Source organism: Ranitomeya imitator, chromosome 3 (assembly GCF_032444005.1).
Source record: "Ranitomeya imitator isolate aRanImi1 chromosome 3, aRanImi1.pri, whole genome shotgun sequence".
Taxonomy (NCBI): Eukaryota; Metazoa; Chordata; class Amphibia; order Anura; family Dendrobatidae; genus Ranitomeya; species Ranitomeya imitator.
Genome location: NC_091284.1, coordinates 586,958,541 through 586,978,678, shown reverse-complemented (window position 1 = coordinate 586,978,678; position 20,138 = coordinate 586,958,541). Strand labels below are relative to the sequence as shown.

The 20,138-nt window shown below is 42.8% G+C and overlaps 1 protein-coding gene across 1 annotated transcript in view; it reads right to left on the bottom strand.

The window, feature by feature from the left end:
* The window catches only part of DCT (dopachrome tautomerase), a 71,177-nt gene extending 54,849 nt beyond the window's left edge, over window positions 1-16,328 (bottom strand). Inside the window, exons 1-3 of the mRNA XM_069758050.1 lie at window positions 15,817-16,328; window positions 12,115-12,414; window positions 10,990-11,090 (exon numbers count right to left, since the gene is read on the bottom strand). Coding sequence (XP_069614151.1) covers window positions 10,990-11,090; window positions 12,115-12,414; window positions 15,817-16,111 — 696 coding nt within the window. The 5' untranslated portion in view covers window positions 16,112-16,328. The remainder of the gene's footprint in view (window positions 1-10,989; window positions 11,091-12,114; window positions 12,415-15,816) is intronic.
* Between the last annotated feature and the right edge of the window lie 3,810 nt (window positions 16,329-20,138).

The window sequence follows — 20,138 nt, the reverse complement described above, 5'->3', positions numbered from 1 at the left end:
CAATGTGATTTTCTGGATTTTTTTTTCTCAGTTTGTCTCCCATAGTTGAGGTCTACCTATGATGTAAATTACAGATGCCTCTCATCTTTTTAAGTGGTGGAACTTGCACTATTGCTGACTGACTAAATACTTTTTTGCCCCACTGTATATGCATTGATATAGTAGTCTTTATTGCGCCATAACAGGTTTAAACGAATTCAGTTCATGGGAACGGCAGGTTATTCGAGGGGTGCGGGGCAAAGAATGTGGACACCATTTAATTCACTCATGGATTTGTGCTGAACACCTACTACCCGACATTTTGCAAAACTGCACGTTGGTCAAACTTACGGATCCACCATACATACAAATAGCACATATGACCCTGGTGCCGTTTCTTCATTTATCTTTTTGGATATAAATATAATAAAGATATGTGGGGATGTATGTATGTATGTATGTATGTATGTATGTATGTATGTGTCCAATGGGTACTCAGGTGTTTGATATATGGTTAATTGACGTGTATTGTGATTGGATGTAGCCGTTTGTTATGTGCCTTTATATATTGTATTGTAATGTGTTTTTTATTATGCTATGACTAAGGGCAGAACTGCCTGAAACGCATCAGCTTGTTTTTATGATGCACTAATAAAGGACAAGATTTTATTCCATTTTCATCTCCTCCATTCAATATTTGCATGAGCAGGACAAGTGAGTGATTTGCATTTTTACCTGGGAGTCAGCCAGCAGGAACTTGTCAATGTCTATTGAGAATTGCACTCTAAGGCCGGCGTCACACCGAACGTATAAAAATAAGGTCCTTTTTTTACGGCCGATATACGCAGAAAAGTTCCTGAAGAGTGATCCACATTCAATGTGAGGATGTGATTTTTTCTCCAAAAATTATCCGTGTCATCCGTATGGCGAGATTTTCTTGCCGGCTTGCAAAATGGATATAGAATGGATCCATGGGCTCAAATATTCGTGAAAACATATACATACATGCCAGAGCTAGATGGCCAAAACCGGCAATTGAATTACCGGCTTTTATGCCATCTCCTTACCAAACCCAACAGGATATGATACATGGTGTACATACAGTAAACCATTTCATATCTGTTATATTTTTACATATCCCTGACTAATGGTGTGTGTGTGTGTGTGTGTGTGTGTGTGTGTGTGTGTGTGTGTGTGTGTGTGTGTGTGTGTGTGTCTCTCATCATAGAAGCTGTACCCCCTGGTGGCATAAACTCATATGAACTGTGGCGTGGGAATTTTTCTGATTATTTTCTCTTGCTACAGTTCATATATGAGTTAATGCTACCAGGGGGCGCAGCTTCTATGATGTCACCGCAAGTCAACGAAGCTGCATTCCATTCATTTCCCAGTTTTTTTTACAGCCAGGGGCAGCTGCATTAGCAGGCTCCTGGTTGTAAATGAATTTAATCCCTTCAGATGGATTTACATCATGGAACATGACTGTACGGCAGACAGGTATAGGATATTGTTGCAGAAGAATGATGGTCATCGGTTGGATTGAGTGTACAATAAAAGATATTAAAACCCCATGTGTTTATTTCGTTAGAACACTTTATTCATAGTGTGTGTGTGTGCGCGCGCGCGCCTTATTGACATCTCTCCATTATTAACCAGCCTTAAGGCCCCTTCACATTAAGCGACGCTGCAGCGATACCGACAACGATCCGGATCGCTGCAGCGTCGCTGTTTGGTCGCTGGAGAGCTGTCACACAGACCGCTCTCCAGCGACCAACGATGCCGGTAACCAGGGTAAACATCGGGTAACTAAGCGCAGGGCCGCGCTTAGTAACCCGATGTTTACCCTGGTTACCATGCTAAAAGTAAAAAAAAACAAACACTAGATACTTACCTACAGCCGTCTGTCCTCCAGCGCTGCACTCTGCTTCTCTGCACTCCTCCTGTACTGGCTGTGAGCCGGAAAGCAGAGCGGTGACGTCACCGCTCTGCTTTCCGGCTCACAGCCAGTACAGGAAGAGTGCAGAGCACAGCGCTGGAGGACAGACGGCTGTAGGTAAGTATCTAGTGTTTGTTTTTTTTTTACTTTTAGCATGGTAACCAGGGTAAACATCGGGTTACTATGCGCGGCCCTGCGCTTAGTTACCCGATGTTTACCCTGGTTACCAGTGAAGACATCGCTGGATCGGTGTCACACACGCCGATCCAGCGATGTCAGCAGGAGTCCAGCGACGAAATAAAGTTCTGGACTTTATTCAGCGACCAACGATCTCCCAGCAGGGGCCTGATCGTTGGTCGCTGTCACACATAACGATTTCATTAACGATATCGTTGCTACGTCACAAATAGCAACGATATCGTTAACAATATCGTTATGTGTGAAGGTACCTTTAATGTCACCTTACATTAGCAAGGTGACATTAAAGGGACACTGCCACCTGAATTTGGAGGGAACAATCTTCAGTCATAGAGGCGGGGTTTTCGGGTGTTTGATCCACCAAGATTGCCTTGTGCAGGCATGTACTATGGAGGACAGAGAATGAACTTCAATCCAATATTGCGGCCAGCATGCAGCCAGCGGGTAAGGAAAGGGTGGATCAAACACCTGAAAACCCCGCCTCTATGGCTGAAGATTGTTCCCTCCAAATTCAGGTGACAGTGTCCCTTTAACCCCTTATTACCCCATATCCCACCGCTACTTGGGAGTGGGAAGAGAGAGGCTAAGTGCCAGAATAGGCGCATCTTACAGATGTGCCTTTTCTGGGGTCGCTGGGGCAGATGTTTTTAACTGGGGGGGGGGGGCATGGTCCCTCTCTAGGCTATTAATATCTGCCCTCAGTCACTGGCTTTCCCACTCTGGTGAAGAAAATTGCACAAGAACCCACGTCAGTTTTTTCCGTGATTTAACCCTTTATTTTAACACCTAAAGCTCCCAAATTTTGCACACACACTACTAACATTAATGAGGAATATGTAAAAATATAACGGATATGTAATGGTTTACTGTATGTAAACCACATCTCATTCTGTTGGGTTTGGTAAGGAGACAGCAAAAGCCGGCAATTGAATTACCGGCCTTTATGATATATAATATACATATATGAACACACACACACACATACATATTATGTGTAGACAATTGTATCTATTCTTTTCTAACCGGTCAGTGTGAATTACTGGCTTTTCTATAGAATACCAGTATGTATTTCTCACAAGTCACACGCATGGTCCGTGTGTAATCCGTATTTTTCCTCGCCCCCCCAAAGACTTTCATTGGCGCATTTTTTGTAAGAATGCGCTGACAGTTGCAGCATGCTGTGATTTTCTCAGCCCATAAAATACAGCCAAGAAATATACGGCTGATGGAAGCTGCCCCATAGAGAAAAATTGGTGCGTGTGCAATGCGTTTTTTTGCGCCTCTCCCTCGACCGTATTTCTCTCTAGTGTGACGCCGGCCTAATACGACTGGTTGGGTTAGCTGATGAAATCCTAGTATTTGCAAGTACAGAAGTCTTGCCCAATCCAGCCCTTGTTCATTTTTATAAGGGTATGTGCAAACATTGCAGATTTTTCGGTGCAGATTCTGCAGAATCCGCAGGTAAAAATGACCTGCATTTTACCTGCGGGTTTTTCTGTGGATTTTGCCTGCGTTTTTACATCTGTGGATTCCTATAAAGGAATAGGTGTAAAACGCTGCGGAATCTGCACAAAGAATTGACATGCTGCGGAAAATAAACCGCTTCATTTCTGCGTGGAATTTTCCGCAGCACTGCAGATTTGGTTTTTCCATAGGTTTACATGGGTACCGTACAATGCATGGAAAACTGCTGCGGATCTGCAGCAGATTTGGCCCAAATCTGCAATGTGTGCACATACCCCAAGAGTCAGCATTTTCAGTTGACAGGCAGATGCACTTATCTGTTATAATTCCACCAGTGGCACTAAAAACCCGCTCTGACAGAACGTTAGCAGAAGGGCAGGCCAGGACCTCCAAGGTGTAGAGAGCCAGTTCATGCCACATGTCCAGCTTGGATACGCAATAATTAAAAAGGCACAGAGGAATCACGGAGGACATTTGTATGAACAGTAAGGTACTCCCTCAGCAGCTTCCAAAACATTGCACGTCTTGTGACAGCACCCCTTGCCTCTGTGCCGGCATGATGGGAGGGTCTGAGAAAACGGTCCTAGAACTTTGCCATTGTTCCCCTGCCTGAGCTGGATTATACTTCTGTCTCGCTCGCTTGGACTCCTTGGTTGTACAACAAACTGACATCTGCTGCCAGTGTTCTCAAATGGGAATTTTTTAAAATAATTCCGCTAAGTATTCCACTGGTATTACTACATATTAGTATACCTGTCTGCCTCTGAAAGAAGAGATTGAAAGTTCTCCTTATAGCGTGGGTGCAGAAGTGTCACCAACCAGTAACACAGAGCCCGGGGCATGATAAAAGTCCCTGTAAAGAGGCTCGAGTTACCTGTCATACAGGTATTGTCCTATCCTATATGGGGGACAGAAGAATTGTGAGGACCTTATCAGAAGCCTTAGGCAATAAGGGACTACAACACCACCGCGCTAGAGGAAGGCTTTTAACTCCACCTGGTAAAGGGGACTCTGGATTCGCTTCCAAGCCGGCCGGACTCTGCCTGCCCTGTGATCTGGAACCCTGGACTGCGGTTGCCTGAAGCCTACAGTAAACCAGGTAAATAGACTGCAAACATGTGTCCTCGTTCTTTACTGTGCCATTCACCCTCTTCCATCTACACACCGGGAGCCCTGGGGATATTTATCACCTGTGGGAATTTATACCATCTAGCTACCATAACAGCAACCCAGAGGACCCCTTAAAGCAGCGTCGGGCCCCACTGACCGAATACCACAAGTGGCGTCACGAACAAACTTTATTCCTAAAACCCCTTTAAAGACTTTTCCTTTTATATGGGTGCCCAGGGCCACCATGACATCCCCCTGTGAACACCGGACTCAGTACCGGGTACCCCACGGCCCCGGCGGGCGACTCAAATGTATGCCTGAAAAGCAAGCATTTGGAGACCACAGGTAGACCAGGCATCAGATGGAGATAACAGACATAATGACAAAAAATAAAATATATATATATATATATATATATACATACACACACACTGCCGCTCTATATACTCCCATACAGTGCCTACATGCATTACACTGATGTGGATATGTGCACATAGACTCCCCTGCCTACCTAGCGCTGCGATCTATGTACCCCAAATTAGCCCTAAAAAGGGCTGTTGGTTTATCAAGATTTGTGGATTGAACACTAGTAGACCCACACTAACTAATAAAAGTAATGGTCAGATTCTATCTCAGCAGCTCTCCCTACACTAGCTGAGTCCGGAGCAGAATGCGGCGAGCAGGGCGGTGCCAGCTCTTATAGACCTGATGACGCTGTGTGGCCAGCCAATCACTGTAATACCACAACAAAGATGGCTTCAATATTACAGTGCATGGCTGACAATCCCTGCATGTTGATTGGCGCTCTAAAAAGCACCAAAATTAAAGGAGGAGACCCGAGCTCCCGCCAAATAATCCCGGAAATACTCGGTGCTCGCAGAGTACACCAAGAATAGTGATACTCTGTCACATAAAGAGTAGTGGCGAGCACGTTCTCTCATCACTAGTCTTTTTACTGCCCCCTCGTATATTTATACATTGTAATAAAATCACCCCTTAGGCTTCATTTTTCCAATCTACGGTAAATAACCCCAAGTGTACTTACTGTCTTGGTATTGCAGACCCCCCAGTCCTCTAATAACCTTGGTCGCTCTTCTCTGCACCCGCTCTAGCTCAGCTATGTCTTTCTTATACACCGGAGAACAGAACTGTATACAGTATTCTAAGTGTGGTCGCACTAGTGACTTGTATAAAGGTAAAATTTGTTCTCCTCATGAGCATCTATGCCTCTTTTAATGCATCCAATTATTTAATTTGCCTTTGCAGCAGCTGCCTGACACTGGCCACTGAATATGAGTTTATTGTCCACCCATACACCCAGGTCTTTTTCAGTGACAGTTTTGCCCAGTGGTTTACAATTAAGCACATAATTATACATCTTATTTATTCTGCTCAAATGCATGACCTTACATTTTTCCCCATTAAAGCTCATTTGCCATTTATCAGCCCAAGCTTCTAGTTTACATAAATCCTGTAATATAAAATGGTCTTCCTCTGTATTGATTACCCTGCAGAGTTCAGTGTCCTCTGCAAATATTGAAATTCTACTCTATTAAATGACCTTGTAGGGGTCATACAAATATGTTAAAAAGAAGTGGGCCTAATACTGACCCCTGTGGTACCCCACTGTTAACTGTGACCCAGTCCGAGTGTGCTCCATTAATTACCACCCTATCCCAGAACCAGTTCTTAACCCACTTGCACATATTTTCCCCTATCCCTATTGTTAGTAATTTTATGTATCAACCTTGTGTGGCACCGTATCAAAAGTCCTTATACACCACGTCCACTGCATTTCCTTGGTCCAGTCCGGAATTTACCTCTTCATAGATTTAATTCTCGAAATGCTTTCTTTTTGTCACTTATTGTGCCCCTTACAGCTCTATTTAACCATATTGGTTTCCTCCTATTTCTAGTATGCCTATTCCCATATGGTATATACTGTGCACAGGTCCTATCCAGGATGCTAATAAACGTCTTCCATTTTCTTTCTGTACTTTTATGCCTCAGGATATCATCCCAGTTAATTGCACTAAGATCATCTCTCATCTGTTGGAAATTTGCCCTCCTGAAGTTTAGTGTCCTTGTAACCCCTCTACTACACATCTTATTAAAGGATACATGAAAACTTATTTTGTGATCGCTATTCCCCAAGTGACCCCCAACCCTTATATTTGATATGTGGTCTGGCCTGTTGGTTAATATTAGGTCTAGCAGTGCCCCCCTTCTTGTTGGATACTGAACCAGTTTTGAGAGGTAGTTGTCTCTCATAGTTGTCAAAAACCTTTGCTGGAACTGCAGGTTTCTCTACCCTTGTGAAAGTGAAAAAAAATCCAAAATTTTAGAAATAAAAAATGAATTTTTATTTTCACAGCCCAGTGTTATTAAATTCTTTAAGGCACCTGTAGCTTAAAGACTGTTCACTCCTAAAGTAGGTTAGCTTCCACAATAGGACCACTTGTGAGCAGAAATGAGTTGAATAAATGCTGGTCTGGCTCCAGAGGGAGAAGGGAGGAGAAATGGATGGCATTTGCAGAACCAATCCTATGTTATTCAACCAAATCTGCAGTCCACGAATAATTGTGCTCCTTCCCTGTAGTGTGCTCAAACAGTACTGTACAGTCACACATGGGGCATGGCTGTATTAATTAGAAATTGGATAATAAGTTGTGGGGTTCATTTCTTCTATTACCACTTGTGAAAATAAAAAAAATTAGGTCTAAAACTAAATTTTACTGTAAAATATAAAGTTGTTATCATGTCCCAATGTTATAAAGTTCTGGAACGGTTTAAAAAAATAAATAACCAAACACCTTGTCAGACCTAGTCAGACCTGGGCACAGTGCAACCCGCAGGCCACATACAGCCCTCCGGCTGTTCCATTCCTGGCACAATGCTCTCGCCCATCAACTTCTAGATGTCATTGTACGTGCATATTCAGACACTGTTTAATCTACTTTGGGACTCTGAAAATGGAAAATGGCAACTGCAATGTATTCCAACCAAATTTGCACTCCAAAAATCAAACAGCACTTCTTCCCTTCTGATCCCTGTGTTTTTGCCCATATACAGGATATTCCCACAATCAGGAAAAGTTGTGCCAAGTTTTATCCTATTACCCCTTGTAAAGTTGACAAATTTGGGGATAAATTAATATATTTAGGGTTGAAAAAAATCATTTTCAAGGTTTCAATCCACTTTGCATTAGTGAAGTGCCTTAAGGGTTAACAGGTTTCATTAAATACTTTGAATGGGGGGGGGGGGTGCAATTTTTAAAATGCAAGTTAGAGATATTCCTAGCTTCAGAGCTGCTGTTTCAAATGAGCTTCTTCTGACAGATCAGCACAGAGACCACGCCACCGGAGCTCTTCAACGCACAAAGAGCCCAGCTGACAGGAGTCCTTGCTCTCCCAGCAGGGCAGCTTCAGCGTGGCTCAGCTGATTCAAATCAAATGAGCTCGCTCTAGACCAAAGTCTCTCTCATCATCCACCTACCCAGCCATTGAGTGCGGGTCTCCCGGAAAAATACTCGAGTCCTTCAATGACTTGCATTATGCGCAGTACTAGATGTTCGGGTCCGGCAGAACAGTTACAAAAGGTTCGGGTACCAGAACAGTACCCGGACCCCATTCACTTGAATGGGAGGCCCAAACATCCAGTGTCTACCATGCTGTCATGTACATGAAAGCGCAGCAAGCACAGCATCTGATTGGTGGTAAAACCACCACCAGTCAGATAGCCTGAGCATGCAGCTGTGATTGGAGGTATACAGTTTACCGCCGATCACTGGTATTAGCTGATGCGACTATTCATCCCTTCCGCCAATGCCTGCTGCCGCTAATAGTGAGAGCAGGAGCGGCTGATGGGAGTTGTCATCACCCGGCACCCACACTGTAAATAAAAAAAAAAATTAAAAAAACAAAAACAAAAACACCTCAGCAAGGTTGGTTATCAAGAATAGAGGGGTCTCTACTAAAGCAGACAGCGGGGGCTGATAAGGGGCCCATGGATATTTCACTGCGGTGAAATTTTTTCTCTGGGTGCTGGCAGTGTTCTCACGAAGGTCACTGCAGTTCATTTGCCAGCCGGGAATGCATGACGGGAACAGCCTCAGTGACCTGCAGTAACCTCGATGACATCACCGGTAGTCACCGAGGCTGAGCTCACAGCAACACATTCTCCAGTGGTTCTTAGCCTGGACGGTCACCATCCAGTTTGAAAACTTTATTCCCCAGACAGATTATGGCGTGGGACAGAATGACAGACAGTTGATGGATATTGTTGTTTTTTTTTTTTTTATTACAGAAGACAAGGGCTTCGCTGGAATGGGCGTTTGACTCACCTGTTTGTTGTTTTAAAATACAAATGGAAAAGTATGTTTTCATTTTAATTTCAGATAAAGGACTTTATTCTGGCTGGGTCTTTATTTACCATACAACTATAGGATTAATAATGGATAGGAGTCTTATAGACGATTCTCCATTACTAATCCGTGGGCTTGCCATCGACGCACAATACAAAAGGTGACAGCAACCCCATAAATATAAACTCCACTTGCCACCACTACAGTGGGAAGAGCTGGCCAAAGCGCCAGAATTTGCACATCTAAAGGTACCTTCACACATAATGATTTCGTTAACGATATCGTTGCTTTTTGTGACGTAGCAACGATATCGTTAACAAAATCGTTATGCGTGACAGCGACCAATGATCAGGCCCCTGCTGGGAGATCGTTGGTCGCTGGGAATGATCAGGACCTTTTTTTTGGTCGCTGATCACCCGCTGTCATCACTGAATCGGCGTGTGTGACGCCGATCCAGCGATGTGTTCACTGGTAACCAGGGTAAATATCGGGTTACTAAGCGCAGGGCCGCGCTTAGTAACCCGATGTTTACCCTGGTTACCATTGTAAAAGTTAAAAAAAAACAAAAAGTACATACTTACATTCCAGTGTCTGTCCCCCGGCGTCAGCTTCCCTGCACTGTCAGCGCCGGCTGGCCGTAAAGCAGAGCACAGCGGTGATGTCACCGCTGTGCTCTGCTTTACGGCCGGCCGGTGCTGACAGTGCAGGGAAGTTGACGCTGGGGAACAGACACCGGAATGTAAGTATGTACTGTTTGTTTTTTTTAACTTTTACAATGGTAACCAGGGTAAACATCGGGTTACTAAGCGCGGCCCTGCGCTTAGTAACCTGATGTTTACCCTGGTTGCCCGGGGACTTCGGCATCGTTGGTCGCTGGAGAGCTGTCTGTGTGACAGCTCTCCAGCGACCACACAACGACGCTGCAGCGATCGGCATCATTGTCTATATCGCTGCAGCGTCACTAAATGTGACGGTACCTTAACAGATGCGCCTTTCCCGGGTAGCTGCAGGCTGCCCCCCCAATATCCATGGCCCCTTACCAACCTGGAATACCAGCCCACAGTTGCCTAGTTTAGCTTGGCTGATTGTCAAAAAAATGGGAAGGGACCCCACTCCTTTATAATTTTTTTTTTAAAGGAGTGGGGTCCCTTCCCATTTTTTGACATGTATATATATGTGGACCCCTCTATTCTTGAGGACCAGCTTAGCTTAAGCTGACTGCTGTGGGTTCCAGCTGTGAAAAATATGGGGGAAACCAAGCAGGTTTTTTTCTTTTTAATTATTTACAGTGCAGGCTGATGAATACACCCATCAGCTGTTGCCAGTGACTGGAGATCAAATCTATACCTCCAATCACAGCGACACACATACCCAGTCTTTTGATAGCATGGGAACCACATCTGTCTGACTGGTGGTGATGATTTTACCGCCGATCAGAAGCAGCATTTGCCATGCATATGATAGCACAACAAACACCAGTGTTGGGGGGAAGGCAAACCCATACATTAACAAGGACTTCCTGGTGAAGGCAGTGTTCGATGTCCATGCCCGAACAGTAGGTGTTCGGTACAGACCCGAACTTTACTGTTTCGGTTCGCCCATCAAGTTGAGCAGGTCCGAGTGTCCATTCTGATTGATTTGAGTACTGAGCAGTTTACTGCTCACTCATCACTGATTAGCAATCAAACTATTTGGCACCTGATGAGTCACTCAGAGTTTAAAAAAAAAAAAAATATTCACTTCAGCCACCATTACAATGCTTGCACATATAGTTCACCATGAAAAGTTTGGTGCAAGAACACTGGAATGCTTTAAAGAGGAAATTACCACAAACTGACATATCTGCTTTGTGGGGTGGGGAGGGTAAATGTTTTTTGTTAATTCAGGTCACAGCTGGCTGTCACAATGGGGTAATACTTTATGCACTCCGTGAAGTTACCTGTAAATCTCTCTCCAGTAACAACAGGTGGTATCGGTGCCATGTGACAAAGGCAGGTCCTTTATGAGAAAGGTCAATAGCTTTAAATGGACGTCCTGGCCCTGAAGGACAAAAAAATAAAAAATAAATACACAATGCAATTTTAAAACCAAACTTAAGTTGGAAAATATAAAGCATACTCTACAGAGTAATTGTATCACAGCACCTTTTTGTACAAGGATAAATGAGTATGGAGACACGTTTTCTTTAGGACAATCAATTGATTAATTAGATGTCAGTTTAGTAATTTGATAGAACCACTTATGATTAGCCTAGTAAAGCAGAATAATGATGCCACAGGGTTCAGTTCTAGGTCTGCTGCATTTTAATGGCCCGTAGATTGTTGAACAGAATAAGATATTGATCTTTAGGTGCATTATGTTTGGAAGATGTACAAAACAATGAAAATGATTCATAAAACTAAATATATAAGACCATGGTAAATTAGGCAACAGTATTTATCAAAAATGTAACCCCTTTAAAAATGGGAAGATTTAGTATACATCGTGAGGTAGTGTCATGCAACTAAAAGATGTACTAAATTTGTTAATAGGCATGTGCTTTTAATGCGTTGGGTGCATCTCATCACAGTAGCCTCTTCTGTAAGACTAGGGCACACAATGCCAGCTTTGATTAATTGGTTATCCTAAAATGTTTGTCAATAAATCTTCTAAAGGTCACAACAGAGAGAAGTATCTATTCTACCAAAGCGGTCCAATAAGATAGGTCATTTGGAACAAACACCATATGCCATATATTGATAAGCGTTTCCTTTAAGATGCCAGGCATGATAAAAATCGAGCCCGCCTTCTCAGAGGAGTCTGGCTGTGTCTGATAGTCAGCTCCCCCAACCCTTGCAAGATGCTCACTCTGCATTGACATTTGGAACATCAGTAAGGACTAAAGTAAGGACTGCACTGACATTTAATGTATTTGGGCAGTCCAGAAGTAGTTAAGCAACCCAACTAATATGTATTACCATCTGTGCCCTGCAGACGAAAAGGTAATACAGGGAAGCTGAAGTGATGGAAAGAAGTTGACGGAGTATTCTAATTTGAACTAAGACATAAAAGGAGATTTACAAACCTAGCAATGTGTCTCTGACGGAATAGTAATGTAACCAGACAAAGAAATTGTAGATGCTGGTGTTAACCACTTGTGGGTCAGTTCCATTTGGGCCAAGAAGTCCAAGCCAATGCTGGGTAGCAATTACGTAGTCCGGATGAATGGCGTTCTTGGCACGATCTAGAGCATCTAGGAACTGGGCTCTTTCCTGAGGCGTTAGGGAATGAATATTTTTCCGAACAACTGGTGGCTTCTTTTGATCACAGTTGGGTCCTATCCAGCCAAATTGACATTCTCCACAATGGTATCCTGCAAAGTTTCCTAATAATGGAACAAAAGTAAAGTTATTTTAATCAAGCAAACACAATTTCATTAGCATAATAGGTTGCAAAAATGTACTCTGCAGCTGCATGTTTATGGAAGAGTCAAGAGAGATCAGCCCAATAATTTGATCACCTCCTAACAAATATACTATATAGTCACCCAATACATTAGTGTTACGTTACACAGTGGTGTAAATCTCTTGAATTCCTCAAAGCTGCTAGGGTAAATGTAGGACACAATAAATTTTATACTTTGAGTTACCCTTCAATGGAGGGAAAAAAAATAGATTCAAAACAAAATTCACTGCAATTAAGTATTACATCTATGGAAGCAGGTCTTAAGATGGAAACGGATACATTGAGCACAAAGTGATCTACCAGTAACATGTTATACATATGTACAAAGAAGCAAGAACAGGAGTTGCAAGTATAGAAGCAAAGCAAATGACATAAGTACTGGCAGTGCTGAGCACCGATATCATGCAAGATGTACAACACGGCCAATACCACCAACACAAAGCTCTGTCTCACGCAAAAAAATTGGTTGTAGTTAACTGAAATCCCTGTTTATTCTGCGCTTAGCAGTTCAGGAGGCAGGTCTGACTGACAGACATACCTTTATAAATATGCATTCTGAGAGACATGTCACTCATGAGGACTGCCCAGAGAACTGCTAAACCCAGAATGAGCAGGGATTTCAATGGATACAGAACTATTTCTGAGAAATGTGTCTGTGGGAAAAGATTCATCAAGTTGTCCAGTGTCTCCTACTCCAACATGCTGCCTATAGATTGCACTGCACTACTAATCTGACAAGTTCCCTTTAATATATTTCATGCTCGTGTACATATCAGCAAGCCTCAATGCAAAGACTTCAATGCTTTGTTAAACTCAGACATGACTAACGACAACTGAAGACCTCATTGGAAATAAGGACATGACCAGGGAGTGTTTCATTAATGAGGCATCTGTTGAGAACAGTTTGTGGTAGCACATTGTGCCTTCCGTCTAATGAACATCTCTGCTGAGGCTGGAAGGAAAATACAAGTGACTACTAAAATACATTTCAATATTTATTTTACTATGGAGTCAAGTTGTTAATTAACCTTGGCCAATTCCCTCCAAATGGTCAAAAGGCAATACATCTCATACAGACATATAGGCATGTAGCAAGACACCTCCACATTGTTAAATTCCCCAACTAACGCATTTTTTGGAGTCCTAGAAATACAATGGGGGTAAAATAGCTTGTAGCATATCTAGCACCATTACTGAACGAAGGTTGAATTCAGACAGCCATACTTCATGGTCCATGTACAAACATCCGTATCAGGAGCCAGGATGGGTCTCCCAAGCTACAATAACAGTCTCCTCTATGCCTATGAGGCTTGGTTTGGGTCAGAAGAACCACAGTCAGACGTGAAGTAACAGTCCATACTCAGACCAAGATCTATACATCTATGTATTCGGCCCACATGAAATGCACTTGTTGTGGAAAAATGCAGTCCCATGTATATGCAAATACTGTTACACCCAAAAAGACAAATCTCTTCTACGGGCATTATCTTTATTGGCCAATTGTTTGTTTTTTTTTTTGGGGGGGGGGCATAAAAGTATTTACGGTACATTGATTTAAAACCCACTACAATGAATGCTTTAAGGCAGCATGTATTAGGTATGGAGTTTTTATATTTGCATCTACATGCAGAGAGAGACCCTGCAAAACGTTATTTTTCAGGGCGAGTCCATCTGCAGCGTTTCTATGGTGGATATGTGACAACTTTATGAACATGAAAGCAAAACAATGCAATAAGTGGTCACTAATGCAGCCATGGCCAAACCACGCAAGAAAGCAGCTACAGTCTATCTGTAGTAATGGCTATACAGGACTGTTCTATGGCATTTCGAGCCATAGATTGTGTCAGCATATGTAAACCAGCACAAGGAGCTGAACAAACAGCAAAAAGTATTATGAAACCATTGCAGCTTTTCTGCACGTTTACTTCTAAATACTGAAGTAGAGTTCTGCTGTCTGAATAAAGACGTATTCCGTTCTCCATTCAAATATTATCATACTTGATTGCAGTTTATAAGGGTTTAGAATTACAAATCCGTATACATACTGTATGCACACATTTAATCCTGTGAAATACACTTCTGGCTCATACTTCCCACAGAAATATTACAATAAGTTTGCAGCCTGTATCACCCAAACATGAGGTGGACACAGCCTCAATGCTCGAAGGGATGTTAATCAGACATCCCGGTCATAAGGGCAGCATGTCAAAAAGTCACAAAAACAATATTTTTTTTTTATGGACACATTGGAAAACCATAATAAGTTATGACCAAGTGATCCATGTGTACAGCCCATAAATCTGATATGAAGACATCATCTGCAGTCACTAAAAATATGATAAAGTCATAATTTGTATAAGTTTCTTCAGATCCATCTATCGCTGTTCTGGGCAGTGGGCAACCCTGTCAGTCATCACTGATTCTAATCCTGCCATACCATCGTTTACAGCTTCAAAGGGTTATTCACAGTAAAAAAAAAATCCCCTAGTCGTTGTGCTAAGTTAATGGAGCAGAGGCTGAGCATGTGCACCTCTGCTGCATTAAGGAACAGAGCTTCAAAGACCCGATTTTGAGATGGCTGTGGTCCCAGCAGTCTCAAGGCATTCCCCATTTACAGAATGAGAGAAGAAAAAAAATCATAATAAATTATATAAGAATTATCTTTTAAATGAAGGATTATTCAAGATACCCGTAAAAAGGTAAAACATAGGGGGCTAGTCCTTTAGGGTATGTGCACACGTATTATTGAGGGCTGTGGATTTTTCCGCAGCGGATTTCACAAATCCGCAGGTAAGAGGCACTGCGTTTTACCTGCGGATTTACCGCGGTTTTTATGCAGAATTTGTGCGGATTCCACCTGCGGATTCCTATTATGGGAGCAGGTGTAAACCGCTGCGGAATCCGCACAAAGAGTTGACATGTTGCGGAATGTAACCCGCAGCGTTTCCGCATGTTTTTTTCCGCAGCATGGGCACTGCAGATTGCGTTTTCCATAGGTTTACATTGTACTGTAAATGCATGGAAAGCTACTTTTAGCCATCAGTATATTGCTTTTCCAAAAGCCCAGTTTTACTGAAACTAAAAGGATTTTACCATGGATCCATAAGATAACTTATGTGGGAGGCTTGTACTGTAAACAATGAGATTAATTGATATATAACCAGATCTTTACAGTGACAAGAACATGAATAACTGTTTTTACAATGCAATCTGGAAGCTTTAGGCCACCACACTTTGTAGGTCATGGTGACTGCAATAAACATCCACACGTCCTTCTCAAGAGATCACAGCGCACTATACACAGGTGATCGGTGGCACTTACCTGTACACTGGCACGTGGCGTTGAAGAACTTTAGAGGCCAGCGCTCCCGATCATCCACATTGCGTAATACGTATGGACCACTCCACGGATGCTCGTCTACGACTACAGGTGCGCAGCGACCCCGACCCTGCAGAACCCCACACACATTGCCTGGATCCGAACCCAGCAAAGGGCAGCAGCGTTTACTGACTATGGCCTCTACAGTGGTACAAGCCCTGGGGAACTGAGCATGAACCACCAGTATGCAGGACACTGGAAGCAGCAGAGCCCACAGACATGCACTAGAGTAAGCCATGTTGGCCGGGGTAGTAGTACTGGAGGCAGCAATCCCCACTACACATATACTAAGCAGATCTCAGGGGTTGTCATCTGCTGGGAGGACGTCTTTGTTAACGCCTCTAATTAATGGCCCAGCTATTTACTGCCTGTGTATCTACTAATAGCACTATTAATGATGATCACACCAGCCTGCCCATGACACACAGCTCACTTAAGAACTTTCTTCATGTGTCAGAACTATTCACGCACAGACTCTAATCCTTCTCCACGTGATCCTGAGGAATTGGCCAGACCGGCTTTTATACAGTGGTAGAGAACCCTTTCCCAGGCCTTTGTTCATTCACAAGAAAGCCTCAGCTGCCCCAGATTTTCTATTGCTCTCCATATGGGGAGGGGGGATTATAGCTACAAGCAGCGTTCATGTGCAGGGCATATGACAGACCTATAGGCAAGGAATGCACATGTGATTTTAGGTACCAAATGTGGAGATGGAGGCTCTTTTACACACAATGTGTATTTGGGGAGTTTTGGATATATTTCTGCATCTATTTGGTATATTAGATTATTTTAATTTTTTTTTCCATTGTGTTTTTGTGTGATTTTTTTTACATGCATTTTTATTGTGTTTTGATGCTGCGGTTTTTGTCTTTTTGGAATGTCTCGTTTTAAACCTGCTTTACTTTTGATACTCCCTGGTACTTGGCTTTTGGCAAAACGTTATATAGTCATTTTGCATTTTCCACAGCAGAAACACACTAAAAATGTATATGCACTTTTTATTTTCAGATGTTTGCATCTAGTGCAATTCTATGGGGGAAATCTTATCCACACCTAAAATCTGCAAAAGAAATTGATATGTTGCAGATTTTAAAAAAACACATAACAGGCCAATGTATGCTTAGTAAAGAAAAAGCACAGTGGGCATGAGACTCTTGTCCACTTTGCTGGAACTGTAAAACACTTTGCACAGTGAAACTACACACGATAAAAAAACATAGATCAATAAGAATTCACTCAATTGACATTTTTAAGCCAAGACTCACCAAATACTGACTGTGTAAATTGACCTAAGGGCTCCTTTCCACTTGCGAGATAAACGTCCGTGTCTCGCATGTGAAAACCAAGCTGTGGCGCCGGCACTTGCGAGCGGAGCGTGCGGCTCCATGTGTTGCTATGCAGCCGCACTCTCCGCTCCCAAGTGCCGGTGCCAGAGCTGGGTTTTTACATGCGAGACATTTATCTCACAAGTGGAAAGGAGCCCTAAAGGTTAAGTTCCCATGTTGCACCTCCACTTTGTGCCTCCTGCATTGGCATTTACGGCTACAGATATCATTGTGACACAGGTAGAATTTGCACCTACATCTGCACCATAATTTGAGATGTTGCGGATCTCAAATCCGCAGCTATTGCAACTTTAAAATCTCCTGTACTATTCTGGCATTGTAAGACCGCACAGGAATACGAGAGATGCACTATGTTTTACATACTTGGGAATTTACCCTAAAGGTACAAAAATATTAGATATTATATCCCTTATCTGATGACCCCTCAGGAATATGTTAGTTGTTAGAAGTGGATGGATCCAAGAGAAAAAGCAAGCAATCTTCATAGAGAAATAATTAAAAAAGAAAAAATTCCATAGATTTTTATATACAAACGCAGTTTTTTTTTAAAGCTTAAAATTGGGTACCAGCAGTCACTTAGACTTGATTCACCTATTACCTGTGTCCAGACAGATTTTTATTGCCAGATCAGGACATAACTGAGAATATAATTTGCGCTGCAGACACAGCCCAACAGAAAAACGCTGCGCACAATTTTTTTCTGACAAAGAAATTATAATCTACTATATAATTATCTAAGGGTCACTTCCGTTTTTCTGTCTGTCTGTCTTTCTGTCTGTCTGTAACGGAAATCCCAAGTCGCTGATTGGTCGCGGCAAAACAGCCTCGACCAATCAGCGACGGGCACAGTCCGGCGGCAAAATGGACGCTCCTTACTCCCCACAGTCAGCGCCCGATCCATACTACCCACAGTCAGCACTCACACAGGGTTAATGGCAGCGTTAGCGGACTGCGTTATGCCGCGGTGTAACGCACTCCGTTAACGCTGCTATTAGCCCTGTGTGACCAACTTTTTACTATTGACGCTGCCTATGCAGCATTAATAGTAAAAAGATCTACGGTAATGTTAAAAATAATTTAAAAAAATTAAAATGAATTATATACTTACCGTCCGTCGGCCCCTCGGATCCAGAATAGGCATTTCCCACTCTTCGCGACGCTCCGGTGACCGCTCCATGCATTGTGATCTCGCAAGATGATGACGTAGTGGTTTGCGAGAACCGCTACGTAGTCATCTCGCGAGACCGCAATGCACTCTTGGGACCGGAGTGCGCGAGGAGCATCGGTAAACGCTTCGCCTGGACCCGGGGGCCAATGGAAGGTGAGTATATAACTATTTTTTATTTTAATTCTTTTTTTTAACAGGGATCTGATGCCCACATTGCTATATACTACGTGGGCTGTGTTATACACTACGTGGGCTGTTATATCCTATGTGGGCTGTGTTATACACTACGTGGGCTGTGTTAAATACTGTGTGCGGGGGCTGTTATATACTACGTGAGCTGTGTTATATGCTATGTGGGCTATTATACACTTTGTGGGCTGTGCGATATACTCCGTGGGCTGTGCGATATACTCCGTGGGCTGTGCGATATACTATGTGGGCTGTGCGATATACTATGTGGGCTGTGCGATATACTATGTGGCTGTGCTATATACGCCGTGGGCTGTGCTATATACTATGTGGCTGTGCTATATACTCCGTGGGCTATGCTATATACTCCGTGGGCTGTGCTATAGACTCCGTGGGCTGTGCTATAGACTCCGTGGGCTGTGCGATGTACTATGTGGCTGTGCTATATACTCCGTGGCTGTGCAATATACTGCGTGGCTATGCTATGTACTACGTGGCTGTGCTATTTACTACGTGGGCTGTTATATACTCTGTGGCTGTGCTATATACTCCGTGGCTGTGCTATATACTACGTGGCCGGCCGCGAACAATCAGCAACAGGCGCAGTCTGGCCGCGAATTGGCGTGGGATTTGAACCACGCTTCGCTAATTGGTCGCGGTTGGCCGAATACTGTGTATTCAATGTATTATTGTAAAATCTTCATAAATAAACTAAATACATATTCTAGAATACCCGATGCGTTAGAATTGGGCTACCATCTAGCATTCTATATTTGTCCAACTACAACTCCTAGCACTTTAAACTGCATAACAATTGTTACATTGTCCATAAGGACATTGGACAGAAAAGAAGTTATGTATGATAAAATCTTGAAAAGCTTATTAGAGAATTACATTAAAAAAACATGCAAATAAAAAAAGTCATAAAACAGGGAGTACCTCTAGTGACATAAACATGTCGGTTATAAAGCATTAATACATACCATACATACCAAATGAAAAAAGGCTCCAAAACAATTATTAGCATATATTAGACCTAGCTAATATGAAAATAGCCTACAAAAAGGAGACCTTGCTGACAATCACTGTGAAGCTACATCTGCAGTATTACAAGTGGGGTGACAGTCTACAACAAAAAGTGCATGTGGGTTTTCCTCTCATATCTATGAAAATGTGCAAAATTTGAAGAGTCTCTAATATGGAGCATAAAGGGCTGTAATTGCTATCATCAAACGCTCTTTCCTATCCAATGCTAGCACATAGACAAACGTTTACTCATGCACATCTACATAACTAGTGCACTCTATTCTCTTGGACTACATATTGCCAGCTACTGTACCAACCCATATAATGGGACACAGTGCTTTAGAAGTATATACTAATGAACCACCTGCGCTCATGAACCAAATGTAATGCAGAGGCTTAGACAGAACCACTGGCGTACAGTTAAGTACAGTAAGTATAAGAGGCCAAAGAGTGAATAGTATACTGGAAGTCTCCTATTTCGGTGACATGAGGATATGTCCACTATGGACCGACAGCAATGGAGTGCCTACAATGAG